The following is a 14,798-nucleotide window of genomic DNA, read 5'->3' as shown; positions in this document are numbered from 1 at the left end:
TAGCAGGATTGTACATTAGTCATCCAAAATTAACTCATTTGCTCCCAAAAACGTTTAAAAATGTTCCATTTTAAATGTTGCCAAGGTCCCCAAAACGTGTATTTGCGTTTTTAAAAGCAGCCTCTGACCTGAAGAGGACGCTTAAAGCAATGGCAGTTATTACGAAACGACCAGCATGTGGCAGCAGAGCACAAGAGATCAACCAGGGCCGTGTTGCAACAAGCTCTTTTTGTCAGTGTTTTCACCAGGAATGTGAATATTGATGAAACTTAGCTATACTCTGATGCTAATTGCTGCAAAACGGAAACAGATAGAAATATACTTTTTTTTCCTGATGAGTGAAGAGATTCTAAATTTTTTATTTTTTTTCATGTTTTTATAGCAATAGAACACACATTCTGTGGGCCTTGCAAAATCCAGTAAAACAGCTGGGGAGTGAACGGGGTTGCTTTAGTGAAAATGGCTGGGAGTGAATGAGTTAATGTAAGAGTGTCACATAATATAAATTGAATTGAGTTAATGAGTTATTTATCTCAATAAACATTTTTAAACATTTTATGTTGCACGCTGTCAATTCCAGTAAATAATTTAAGATGTAAAGCAACAACAATGCATATTTTAACACCCCCAATGAAAAAAAGCAAAAAACAAAACATCAGTCCAGGGCGCTGGTGTGCTCTCCTGTGATATGTCAAATGCCATGCAAAGAAAGTAAACATGCCTTTTGTGATCATAAAAGATCCTGACCTTAATCCTCTACCGTTAAATCAGTCCTTCTCGAATATGTGGGCGCAGTGCGGTGCCAGTGGGGGCGCATATGACCCCAGGGAACATGTTTTATTTTTGCTGTACTAGAATTAAGTATAATTGCACAATCACTCCACTTATTTTCAGAGAGTGAAATGAGTGTTAGGTCCTCTGCATTGGTGTATTTATAACAATTTTCTAGACAAATGATACTGTTTCTAATAGAGAGCACTAGCTTAAATCCAAATGCGGGTAGCTTGGTGGCGTATTAGTTAATCTCCTTTCACATTCTATTGTGGGCCTGATCTGGCCCACGGCCGTACGTTTGACACCCCTGCTCTAAATTGTCCATAGGTCACACATGACAATAATGAGGACAAGTGATATAGAAAATGGATGGATGGAAATGCAAAAATTATTAAATTGTTTTGAACTAAATATTGTTATAAGGTACATTACTTTAAAAATAACCTTGTCAAATGTTCTTTGCTTAAGACAGTTACAAAATTCATTCATTTTATCTTTCTGATTCCCTTTAAATCTATGGAAAGTTATTATTCATGCTGTCATCTCGGTGAGGAAATGCTGGGGTGCGACATTCGGAGTAGAATTCTTTTTTTCAAAACCCATTTGCACACGGCGATGTATTATGGATGCATACAGTCAAACCGATGCCGCCCCTCCCCAGGGTGCTGCGCTTTGTAAGAGCAGCCCGGCTGGCCGGCTGCACTCAGCACAGCCTGTGCCATCCGACAATCTGTACATTTGGCAAGATCGCTAACTGCCGTCTTCGCCCTTATTAGCCACGCACGTAACATACAAAAGCAGGCGTGTTGCTTTCATAAAATAGTTTTATTAGTAAAAAATAGAACTACTTGCACAAGCACATTGAGACAACCGTTTCAGAACTTGTGAGCTGCTCATCATAACAATTATGCTCTGGCAAAGTAAGAAGTGCTAAAACATCCACAAAAATAAGCTGCAGTTTATCAAAAAAGATTGGTACAGTTTCTATGCACATTTGTAACTCTCGAAATTCTTCGGGCCACTTTGCACTCAGGCCACTTCTAAGCTAATGAAATTGCGTGCTGATATCAAGCTGCACAGACACACAAAAAAAAGAGGAACCTCTATCTCGTAACTCCCTGTTGGAGCGTTCAGACGTCATTCCCTTTTTTTTTTTTTTCTTTCAGAGTGCCACTTGTGTTGTGTTTGTACTGGTGCAGGGAGCTTGAAATGCTCAACCATTTGAAACAAACTGCTCTCAAAATAGTAACACAAAAAGGTGCATTGGAGTGCTCTTCTTATAAAGAAGATATGGTATGATCATGGTATTGTATCTTCGATTGGAACGATCCGAGGGAATTCCAAGTCCCTTAGCATAAACAAACACGTAGATACTTGTGTACAGCTGCCACAGACCCTTGAATACTCCTGAATGAATATATTTATTTGGAAAATACCACCCTCATGTCCTACCCACACTCGTGCTTAGTGAATCTCACTGTGCTTTGGGAAATCAGGAATAAAGAGGATTTGAAATAACCCTCGAAAGCCGCCCTGGACTGCACACAAGCATCTAGTTGACTTGAGACTTAGCCTGGCAGAACAAATCCAAAAAACATTCGCTAATGTACAATTCCGTGTACAAAGAACGCATTAGAAAAATAAAGATAAAGGATTCCGGATAGTAATAAAATGTCATCATGAGACTACAATATTTGGCACATTCTTCAAACGCAAAAAACGTCAGTATTAGTTGATGACATGGCACATTCTTAGCGTTTTTGTTTATTGCATTTTTCTGGTGCATGGGCACTGAGTTATTGTCAGCAGGCCAGCTCTGTCGGAGATGCCGGAGAAACCTTCTCCCGCGGGGCTGCCAGGGCTGGAGATGCTGCCCATAGTGATACCTTGTGGTGTGCCGGCAGCGGCCTGCAGGTGGCGAACTGGGCTTAGCCATCTGCTCCCGCCACAGAAAGCGCCGTTTATGAGAGAGAAGGAGGGAACTGTGCGGTCCTATGCATCACTGCCAAAAGCTGTCTCCATTAGAATGCCAATATTTCTCCACTCCTCTCTTACAAAAGAGTACACACGCACACTGGGACAGGAAAGTGTGAAAGCGCAACAGTGCCTCTGATATTTGAGTGGGTGAGCGTATGTATGAATGTGTGTGCGTGTGGGGTCATGTTTTCAACATGTATCAGTTCTCCCGTCAGCTATCGCATCCATGTGACGTGTGACGGGGCGACAGTGATAGCAGTCAAGGTGGCACCTATTTAAGATGCTGAGACCTTGTGCAGGTGCAGTGTCAATGCAAAACAAGTCATATGGAGAATGACTCAAAGCTTTTTTAGCCGCCTGCCACAGAGCGAGTCATTCAACCATGACTTGAGAGGCTTCACATTTGCCTCTTTATAACTCCAGCCACTAAAAAAAAAAAGAAAATCTCTAAACAATTTAATATAGATGCTGCCTCTTCTCTCTGGCTAATAAAGGGGATTAGACTAAGTCGTGTACACAGAGGCTCTGATTGAAGCTTATGGAACAATGCGAATATGCAAAAAAAAGGATGTCCTACCACAAACAAATCACTTGGCTGACAAGCACCAGCCCTCTGACAATAATTTGGTTTCCATGGTAGCATGGAGGAGGATGGCAGGGGTGAAAACATGCAAAAAGCAGCATGGGCGTGTGTTTACTGTGTCTGTAAGGACACACACAAGTATGTGGGGGAGTGTGTGTCTAATGGAGCGCTGATGTATGTGCCACAACTAGTTACTTTGGACACAATTGGCAGCTTAGCGACGGGTTGTTTTCAGGATGGCAATATGATAACAGCCCACTCCAACATGGTCCGCTCAAGGCTTCAATCTCTCCGTCTCTCTCACATTTCCACCTGCCGAGAGGAGGAGAGCAGGCATCTGTTTGTCTGCATTTGCTCCAATCCAGCCCAGCAGCCCACGTCTCCTCCTCCTCCTCCTCCTCCTCCTCTTTGAAGACTTTCCGCACGTTTACATCTCTACAGCTTTTTCAGGCACGGGCATATTGTGTGGCTGTCTCTTGGACTTGTACAGATCATCCCGCCGTATTAAAACACAAGACAGGCTCCACACAGCATGCGTAGCGGCAAGACATCAAAGTCACTGGAACAGCAAACAAAAATATGGCCATATATGAAAGGACGTCCACCTACTGCGTTGGTTGTCAATTGAGGGAGCCACAAAAGATTGTAAATAGCAGCTAAGTGATTGCTTTTTTTTTTTAAATTTTGATTCAAATCTTTGGCGAGGAGGGGGGGGGGGATCCTTCCTATTTGCTTAATCCACTCCCCAGGGAAGCCTCGCAGTGATTTACCGATGAAGGACGTCTTGCATTTGGTTAGCGGCTCCCTCGGATTGTGCAGCACCTCATCCGTGCTCCCGACGCCTTCAGTGTGTTTGTTCCAAGGTGCTGCTCAGAGATTACCCCCACACTGCTTGTGCTTGCGAAACAGAAGAACGACAGGGGCAAGACACAAGAGCGGCTCATATTTTCTCACCTGTGTGGAGCACAGCCGACTCTTGAAGAAACATAAGCTATGATCGTCCACTCCTCCCTCTCTCCTGTAAGCTGGTGCATACGCAACACTGCTAACCTACACATAGTCCTGCAGGCTGTAGCCCGTCTTATTGTCTAACGGGGAGAGCGAGCAATACTGATGCTGGAGCTCCTGTTGTTGGAGCAGCTGTTGCTGCTGTTGCTGCAGTAGCAATTTGTCAGGCGGGGGGAGCAGGACCAGATCCTGGGGGCCGTGCCTCTTCCCCGAGCAGGACATGCAGAAGATGGACCCCCCCATTAGGAGGAACCCAGCGGAAACGAAGGCCACGTAGACGGCACCCCCGGGCTCAAACTTATTGCTCTCGGGCACAGTGGAGTCCAGGAAGTTGGTGATGACCTCGTTGGTAAACCAGGAAGCCGGCACCAGACACAGGAAGCCGGCGGCGACAAAGCAGCCGCCGCTGGCGATGGCTGCGTGCCGCTTGGAACGCCGTCCGCCTCCCCACCGCGTACACTTCAGTCCCAGGGACGCCAGGCAGAGGCCCATGGCGGCCAGTACGCAGCACAACACCATAGTGGTGCGCGCCGTCTGCAAGTACGCAGGAAGCGAAAGCACCGAATACTTGAGCGTGCAGCTGAACATTCCGGTGCTGTACCACGTGCAGTCCATCCACAGTCCCTGCATCTGGGAGATGGCCGTGATGATGTTGGAGCCCACGTCGGCGCTCACTTTCCAGTTGGGCAGCAGAGTGGCCACCATGGCGCCCATGATGCCCAACAGCGCCAACACAAATCCGAATATCTGCATGCCTGTGGACGCCATGTCTCGGCCAGGTAGCATTCACTCAAACCAGCAGCCGCCAGTCAAACCCTCGCTTCTTCAGATCCTTGGCTGCAGCTCCACTGGTCTGGAGGAGGGAGACACAAATGAGAAAAAGGGGCAGAGTGGCTGCCTGCCTCGCGCTGCCCCCTCTCTCCCCTCATTCAGCTCACACACATGCACACTTTACTGGCTGCAAACAAAAGGACGAGCAATAAGAGCTGACTGTGCCTGACCCTAGGTAAGCAAAAATAAAGGGGTGTATTGTGCATGTGTGCATTTTCTATGTCCTCTCCTGTGCCTTCCACAGTGCTGATACCGGAGAGGGAGAAATGACTTTGTGCCATTTGCAATGCTCAATGGCTATGTAGACTTAAAGCTGCAGTGCCCTTACCTTAATACTCATTTAATATCTTTAACAGCACTGTGAAATTCAGTGCTGTTAAAGATCGTGTTTTTAAAAGCAAAAAAAAAAAAGACATTAACTTAAGTAATGTAACAATAAATAAACAAGTTACAGCTAACTTTCTCAGTCTACTTATTCCAGCATCAAATATTTATTTTTTAGGAATTAAGAGAAATTCTCTTGTGTGAAATTCTCGCTTTCTCGTCGGTCTTACCCTGGCTGCTGCTGCTGCAGAGCGGCCACTGACGCGTCACGTTGTTGGCAATGGTTCCGGTAAATTCACATACACGCTGAACGACGACAGGCGGTTGAGGAGGGGACGATGTGGACAGTTCGGTCCGGACCGCAGCTCCGTTCGAGACGTCCATCTCCTTAGCAACAGCGGAGGAGAGCAGAGCACACCCCAGCCTGACGGACCACACAGGCTGGACCGAAGCCTGCCGGGGAGGAAGAGCCGCGGTGCTCTGGCACTCTCTCTATTCTTGATCACTCCCCCACTCCTCACTCGTCCCCCACCGTTCCTCTCCTCTCTCTCCTCCCCGGTGTGTGTGCGTCTGTCAGTGTGTCTGTGTGTGAGCTCCCAACTGCGTGTGCAGCTTGTCAACAAATTTTAATCAAACATGCACATTCACAAGTTTTACAGTTTGCACAAATTTAACCACCCCCATTGTTATTTATTTATAGAGCTTAAATATTACTTACAAATAATGAAGCAAATCTATTTGCCTTGTTTGTTCTACATAAATTGAACTATAAAATGATTTTAAACCTTGATTGAATGGTGTGCATGTGCTTTAAAGGGGAAGTCAAGTCAAACCTTTTTTTGATAATATATTCAATGTGCCCCCACTAAACACGACATTCTGATAAAAAGGCCTACAGTGTATTGTGTTTGTGGAATATGAATGGGAAGTCAACCATAAACATTTCTTGACAATAATATGTTATGTGACCTCACTAGTCTAAATATGGCATTCTAATTCATATTCAATTTGTGGAATTGTAAAACAAAATATACAGCGCAATTCAATTTAAAACCTAAAAAATATAGTAATTTGTCAAATGGTTTATAACCTAGGGTCATTTTTATACTGCTGTACAATCATCGATCACTTAATTAGGAATTTCTGTACAATCTAATGAGACCCAATACGACAATCTTCCTTTGCAAAGACAGCAATATTGTTGTTCTTAGTCGTCAATAAGGGATTTTGTGGTTAAAGTTAGTTCTCCGAGCAACCATTTTTGTAACCTTGCCAGAAAGCTTTTTTATTTATTTAGAGCTCAGTATTGTTCATTCGATTTGACATGTCATCATTGTTCTCCTTTTTTATTTTTTATAATTTATATATATATATATATATATATATATATATATATATATATATATATATATATATATATTTATTTATTTACTTATTTTTTTGTATGTGCGAGCGTGTGTGTATTCATTAGTTCACCTAAAACCTATTAAAAAAAATCCCATACTAATAATATAATGTATCACGATATAGTGGCTCTCGCTAACAGGCAGAATTAAGTAACCAGAATTAGGTTACAAAATTCTATATACGTAGACCATGTTTCTATAAATTTTGATATTTGGTTTTTATTTGAGGCAGATATTTTTTCCATTAAAATGTGATTTATGAGGAGGTTAGACCATTGGTCGATATTCAGAGTTTGTTTATTTTTCCAGTTAACAAGAATTGTTTTTTTTGCGATAGTAAGGGTTACAAGTGTAGATTGAAATTGTTTATGTGGTAAGTCAGTTGTTGTTAGGTCACCTAGCAAACACAAGTTTGGAGATAAAGGTATCCTACAGTCCAAAATAGCGGAAAGTTTTTCCAAGACTTTAGTCCAGAAATACATAACCGGAGTACATAACCATAAAGCATGAACATAAGTGTCTGTAGTGTTTTGTAAACATTGGAGACAAATGTCGGAGTCTGAGAGTCCCATTTTCTTCATCATATATTGAGTAATGTATGTTCTGTGAATAATTTTATATTGGATAAGTTGTAAATTTGTGTGTTTTGTCATTTTAAATGCGTTTTCACAAACTTGAATCCAAAAGTCAGATTCCGGTGCTATAGACAAGTCTGTCTCCCATTTCGAGATGGGTAAAGACATTTTATCAGTATATGAAAGTAACTTATATATTTTTGAAAGTTTTTTTGTTGTTGTCGGAGAAATCTTGTTAATATCTTTAGCTAAAACAGGCGGTTGCCAGAAAGCTGAATTCTCACGGTATTTGTTCCCAAGTAATACGAGAATCCATCTTGCACTGCTTCCGCTGATACTTTCGCAACCGGTCTTTTTTAGGTCGGACCAATCAGGCGTTGTTTAAGGCGGGACAAAACCAGGAAGCGCCGATGCCGGGGGAGACGAATGGCTGCTGTAATTAATTCTGTTCAGAATTACTCACCGTTTCCTTGTTGAATGTTAAGCAGCGAGAGGCGCTTCGTGCATTTTTATCTGGTAAAGATGTTTGTGCTTTTTATTTATGTATTTATTTTTCCTAAGACGAGACTGAAGACGACATTTTCATCCATTGCCGTGATTGGGCAAAACAAACGTGCACAATGCCACATCGTCCGATCAGCTCGAAGTATCGTACAGCAAGTTCCTCCTTTCCCGAGTGAAGTTCCAGATTGTTTATGTGAAGAACTCCCTTGAGTGAATCACAATGATCAATCTGACTTGTGAGGTTAACATTTTTGTGAGAAGCAAAAATATTTTTGGGGGGAACTTTTGTGGTGAATCAAAATGGCTTCGGTTGTTTTATTAAACGGTAGGGATTTTGAATAATTTTTTTCCTGAATCTCTGCTATCACATTGGGGCATGTAGATCGATACCTTAATAGTTGCCGTGCCAGCTGTTTCTTAATGGGTTTTGGTTATTTTTCATGTAAAGCATTGAAACGGCAACACATATAAAGATGAAGCCATCCTCGGGAATCATCTTTATCATGGATCAGTCAATGTGAGACTTAACCTCCCAGCTGCTCCCCCACGTGTGCCTGCTTATCTCTTCTTTTCAGTGGAGTGCGTACGACGGGAGGGTGTAACAAGGACATTCTGGATTCCTGAATGACAAAGAGAACAAATTGAGGGTGCACACAAACATGACCAGTGGATTGATACCATTTGGCATGCAGATGTGTTTTGTTTGTATTGTGCTTCATGGTCATCAGCAAAAGCAGTGCTCCAAATCTAATCTAATGCCACAGGCACCGACTGACCATTACAAGTCGCAGCCATTCCTTTCAAATCATCTTTTCATCTATTGATCTTTTTTTTTTTTTTTCTACAGACAAATCTTCTCTTTAATTCCCCTGAAGTGACTAAAAATTCAATTTGAAAATGCTTGGATCGCGTTGCCTGGAATATGATGTTAGTTTTGTGTCACCGCAGCTCCCGACGAACGAATCTTTCCACTTTTCTGCAGGCACAGTCGTGTGTGTGTGTGTGTGACCTGTCTCCTTGTAACTGATGAGATCCTAAGTGCTGATACTGGTGTTGCTCCATGGGGAATATGATGAATAAATAAATAGCTGATAGAAGGAAGGTGCAAAGAGAGAAAGAGCAAAATGCAGTTAACATACAATGAGGAAGTGCCGACGTGTGACTCTGCGATGTGTGAAGATTTCACCGGCTATTAAAAGCATGGTCCCCCCTCTTTCTTTATCACCTCGCAGCAGAGCTTTCTGCCGCACACCCCGAACAGTCACGCTATTGCATGACCCGCATGAGGGTCTTTCATCGTTCAATTAGCATTTCCCTCCTTTATGTGGCCCCTTATGTAATTGGTTTGGTTTGTTCACGGCTAAGGCGCGAGAGTGTTACGTGATAGCTGTTCTGTCTCGTGTCCACGTTTACCAGGTGCGAAGCCGTCCAAGATGGGAATGTGACGTCTTGCTCGTTAATGTTACAAATCTTGTATTTACACCGTTAAGGATGACAACTGGCAGTTTGAGAACTTGTGTGAGGGAAGCAGTTCTCAAAGGAGCTGATCAGGTCTCGCATGCCTTGGGCCATTCCATGGGAAGTGCGCTGGGCTGCTCAGACAGGAAGCCAAAGCCTTCCTCTCCAAAGCCCGCAAGCAACATCAAACTTGTATATTAGGCCACTTCGACTGCTGCCTACTCTAGTTTTTGTGCTTATGTGGGGGTTGTCTTCTTAAAGTGTCTTCATGATTAATGTAAGTCTTCTTTTTTGGGTTGCAGCATCTCAGTGAGCTTTTCTCCCACATATTCTCACCTGGCTTCTCCTATATAGCTTTCCAGCTTTTCCATCCCCTTTGGTTTTTCTCAGTCTTAGTCATTATGTAAGCGCAAGTGTTTGGTGGTTTCGGCATCAAGGTGCCTGGTGCCCCTCTGGGTCTCTGCCGTCACATTTCCGTTTGACGGCTGTGACAAATTACAGCTCACACATCGCCGGGTGAATGTTGTCACGATATAGGTGGGAATGGGAAAGAGGAGCCAGAGAACAAAAGAGCAAAGCAGTAGTGGAGGTCCCAGCTGACCTTTGGGAAGGTCAAACACATGAAATATGGAAAAGTACAAGTGTGTTAATGTGGATGTGGGACCTTCCCCTTCAAGCGGGTTTGAAAAAACAGACTGATGACTTCCAGATAGCAATCGTCTTCTATATATATTTGGCCTTTTCAATCACTTTAGCATGGGAGTCTTTGCTGTCGGGCTGAGTTTTTACTCTAACCCTTAAAGGGGAAGTCAATCTTAAACATTCCGTGACAATAATATATGTGACCTCACTAGTCTAGGCATGACATTCTGATTAATATTAGATTTATGGAATATGAGCTAAGCAGCAAAATCCAGCAGTTTTTATCAATATCAGAAGGCGGCCATTTTGCCATTTGCTGTCGACCGAAGATGACATCACAGTTGCTCAGGGCTCAGGTAACGAACATTCACAGCTCAGCTTCAGAAAATAGGTGAGCTGTGATTGGTCGTTGCCTGAGCCCTGAGCAACTGTGATGTCATCTTCGGTCGACAGCAAGTGGCAAAATGGCCGCCCCCCCTGTGATGGATAAAAGCTACATTTTGCTTCATAACTCATATTTCACAAATATAATACATCAGAATGTCATGTTTAGACTAGTGAAGTCACATATATTGTTGTCAAGAAATGTTTAAGGTTGACTTCCCCTTTAAGTGTCCGTTGTTGCTTTTCCAGCTGATTTTTTGCATTAGGAAAATGTGAAGCGACAATTTTTTTTTTTTAATGTTCTTAAAATAGGGGGAGACCCAGAAAACCAGTCAGTACTGACCAAATTTCTGAGTCCCCAGACGTCCCAATAAAACAAAACTGCACCTATCAGAGTGGCCTTTTATTTTTCTAAGGCAAACCTGTGCACAAATCATGGTGTCTAATCAGCATCATGATATGGCGCACCTGTGTGGTGGGATGGATCATCTCGGCAAAGGAGAAGTGCTCACTGTCACAAATTTAGACTGGTTTGTGAACAATATTTGAGGGAAATGGTGATATTGTGTAAGTGGAAGAAGTTTTAGATCTCGTAAAAAAATGAGAGCAAAAACAAAAGTGTTACGTTGATATTTTTGTTGAGTGTATATATAAGTCCGTGCTGCTAGCAATCAGATATGGATGAGAATGAGAGCACTAACGGGAATGTGAAAGTAAATAGGAAAGAATTTAACAGGGGAATTCCTTTTTGAAAGGGACGGAACCTGCGTAATACTGGGTAAGACAATGGGGCGAGGGAAATCCGCCGGGACTCGGGACACAATGTCTGAGCACCTTAGCTTAACTTAAAAGCTGTTCTTGGGAATCACTTCTATCCAGAAAGAACCTTGTTGGTTTTGACCAATAACCTGAACACAAAGAGCTGATCATTTACTGCACAACCAATATTCATACAGATGTGAACCCAAAGAATATTTCTTTCTCTACACTGAAAAAGTAAAGATTAAATGTTTGTTTTTAGTGCCTGTGACCAAATTAACTCAATGGTAAAAGTCCGGGCTTGGTATCGATTCCGACCGAACAAACTCATTTAGAAGAGTGGCTTGTTTTCGCCTGCGCAAGCCTACACACAATAATTGCATTCACACTACTTCTTATATGTGCACGTGTTCATCGCACCTGACGTTCCATGCTGGCTAATATGGCGGCACGTGATTTACAGTGGAGTTTACTTGCATGCTGAGGTTACGGGTGGGGGGAGGGGGGATTAATGGCAGGATGCAGTTCATATCACATGGGGCTACCTAGTGAAGCTGTGTAGCAAGGCCATCCATAAATCATAATAGCAAAGTGACATGGACAAGCTGATGGCTGAAATGCCGCCGATATCGACTTTTCCCCATGCTCTTCTCTTAAATCACGGCGTGTAGAATATAAATGACCTCATTATATATTTCAGCGCATGTGTTTCAATTGCTTCACCTGAACAGATGGTGGTCTGATCTTGCAGCACTGAAGCACTTTTTTTTTTTTTTTTGCAATTCAGAAATTCCTCCTGTGTGCATGTGCAGGTGAGAATGAGTCTGAACTTCTAGGAATGGGATGCTAACAACCGAAGGTGGGATTCTGCACCAAACAAAACAATTTTGGAGCAACCCTGGCTGTCAGGCAATCGGGCTCCGCGCCACTCCTGTCCTATTGCCACATTTGACGCTGCGGTGAGGCAACACGGGCCTATCTGGAGATGTGACAAGAGATAGCGCTGCGGTTTACCGGCACGTTTGCTTGAAAATCCAAACATCTCGTTAGGAATCCCTCACGAGTCCTTGGACCACTTTGCTTTTTGGTGGCCTGATCCCACGCGCCGCTGCTGCGGTGCTGAGGACAGCTGAGAATGAGTGAGTCACCGAATCTAAGAATACAAGATTGAGGGGAACATGAGGCGCTCAGTCAAGTTGTTAATTGCATGAACTGATGGAGGGAGTCGCAAGTTCTTTCTAGTGCTGTCACTATCAAATATTTTTATAATTGATTCATTTATCGATTGATTAATTAACGAATCGGATTAATTTGAATTTTGCATTAAAATGTATGGAAGCATTTTCCCCCCCGATTTCTGTTTATTAACCAGTGATTGTGTTTATTTCGTACTTCACATTCACGTAGTGATAAAAAAAAAAAGAAGGGGGTGGGGGATTGATGTAATATGTTACTGGGTCTGTCATTATAAAAGTAAAAACAGTTGTTTGCAAATTATTTTGATTAAAAAGAGAAGATACTTAGATTACTTAATTTCATTTATTTACATATAGATATGTTTTTAACTTCCATTTATACAGTATATTTAATTTTTGAATTCAATTTTTGAATTCAATTTTTTATCTCCGTTTTTATTTTCACATTTATTTATATTTGATTTTGGCAGTTTTGGCCCGCCATGTCACCTCATTGCTAAGCCGGTAACATAGTACAACCTCAATCCCCCTTTTTTAATCACTATAAAAAGTACGAAATAAACACCAATCACTGGTTAATAAACAGCAATCAGGGATGACTAAAAACACCAAAAATATATTCAAATATTCCATAGGGACAGCATGTCATTTAATAGATTACTTTTGACAACTTCTTTCCAATCCAGGACCACTGAGTTATTATACATTTTCGTCTCTAATGGCTCTCTGAAAAGCACCCAAAAGCCCTTAAAGGGAATGAAATGATGATGATGATGATGACTAATACCAATGATGTTTGTGATGTGTGCGCTTAGCCAGCGGACCGCCGAGCGCTAAGCTCCTTGCCAGGCCATTGGTTCATACACACACGCACACACGCACACACATCGCGGATTGTGCGATCGCATCACTATACCCCACGCCAGCCCCATTAAGATATAACATTCATGTCAAAAACTCTTAACAAAAGGCCCCCACGCGGGATTATAAAATTGTCTTCTGATGTTTCGTGTGATTCCATTCTGGTGTTGAGAAGATGAAGTAAGATGATCCTTCGGAGGCAAACAAGCGATGAGGGAGGGAGCGCGGCGAGTGTGCGCTCGCTGCTAAAAGCGAGAGCTCCTAAAGCGACTCTGCTGAGTCTGTCACGACTTCTTCAACAGCACGTCACGTCAGCTTAAGGCTGACACGGGAAGGATCGAGAGGCGACACCTCCACTGGTTGTCGAGCTCTCTCACACACGACGACGACAACGACCACCTGCGCACGGAGACAACAAGTACATCCTGTTGACAAATATTCTGTCAAACAGTCGTACAGTTCACAGTGAGAACAAAACAAAACATGTATTGATCAATTTGTAATATTTTAGTGAACTGAGACCATGTGAGTACTTTTTTTCAAGAGGGAAGAAAAAAAAGAACTCTCAGGATTCTGCTAAAGAAGCAAAAAAGAAAAGGCAGAAAAAGCTTACTAGAGCATCAGAAATGTATTTTGGGTTAATCACAGGCATTTTAAATGTGGCGCATGTGTGCTGAGTTAGAATTTGATTGGTTTATTCTGTACACAGTCATGTTTCATGAGGGTGTGCACACTTATGCAACAATGATATTTCAGGGTATTTTTGCTTTCACTCTCAGAGGGTATAACAAAAATGATCCAGTTGAACAGATTATAGGCCACGATAATGGTGGGGAAGATGTGTTTTTTTATGACTCATTTTTATATCACAAAAAAAAAAAAGCATTTTAAGGGGACATGCAGAAGGGAAGTCAAGCCACCATTTTCTTAACAATAATATGTTCTATGCAGAACCACTAGTCTAAAAACAGCATTCTGATTCCTATTGTGTTTGTGGAATATGAATTCCATCTCAGGGGGCGGCCATTTTGTCACTTGCTGTCAACTGCAGATGACATCACAGTTGCTCAAGTAACGACCAATCATGGCTCGCCTGTTTTCTGAAGCTTAGCCTCAATTGGTCGTCACCCGAGCCCTGAACAACTGTGATGTCCTTTTCACTTGACAGCAAGTGGCAAAATGGATCATTTGTTCTTGTCAGAATAGTTTTAATGCAATATGTTACTTTTACTTGATATATCTATCTACATTTACTTTTTACTTTACTTTATTTACCCAAACTATTTTGGCTCATCAGAGAGACTTGTCACATGACTCTGTTTGACTCCTCTTAATTTGTACTCACTTTACCTTTTTCTTTTTTTTTTCTTTTTTTATGTGCATGTGCAATTGGATATTTTAAGGCGGTTAAACTCCATCAAATTCATTGAGTTTAAAGTTTTTAGTCGTATAAATAATGGATTAGTGTGGTCTCTGTATCCACATCCGAAAACGACAACAATCAATGAATTGTATA

At 42.3% G+C, this 14,798-nt stretch overlaps 2 protein-coding genes across 2 annotated transcripts in view; one reads left to right on the top strand and one right to left on the bottom strand.

Moving 5' to 3' along the window:
- The window catches only part of tfb1m (transcription factor B1, mitochondrial), a 33,105-nt gene that overhangs the window by 15,409 nt on the left and 2,898 nt on the right, over positions 1-14,798 (top strand). The gene's annotated exons all lie outside the window — the stretch shown is intronic.
- On the bottom strand, positions 1,581-5,981 carry LOC144037571 (claudin-20). The gene is made up of 2 exons (XM_077549174.1): positions 5,728-5,981; positions 1,581-5,195 (listed from the first exon to the last, which is right to left on the bottom strand). The coding sequence occupies exon 2, from the start codon at positions 5,126-5,128 to the stop codon at positions 4,385-4,387; it is 744 nt and encodes a 247-aa protein (XP_077405300.1). The 5' UTR covers positions 5,129-5,195; positions 5,728-5,981; the 3' UTR covers positions 1,581-4,384.

The sequence above is a fragment of the Vanacampus margaritifer genome, chromosome 1 (genome assembly GCF_051991255.1).
Source record: "Vanacampus margaritifer isolate UIUO_Vmar chromosome 1, RoL_Vmar_1.0, whole genome shotgun sequence".
Classification (NCBI taxonomy): Eukaryota; Metazoa; Chordata; class Actinopteri; order Syngnathiformes; family Syngnathidae; genus Vanacampus; species Vanacampus margaritifer.
The sequence above is the reverse complement of the archived record's forward strand: the minus strand, read 5'-3'. Positions and strand labels throughout refer to the sequence as shown.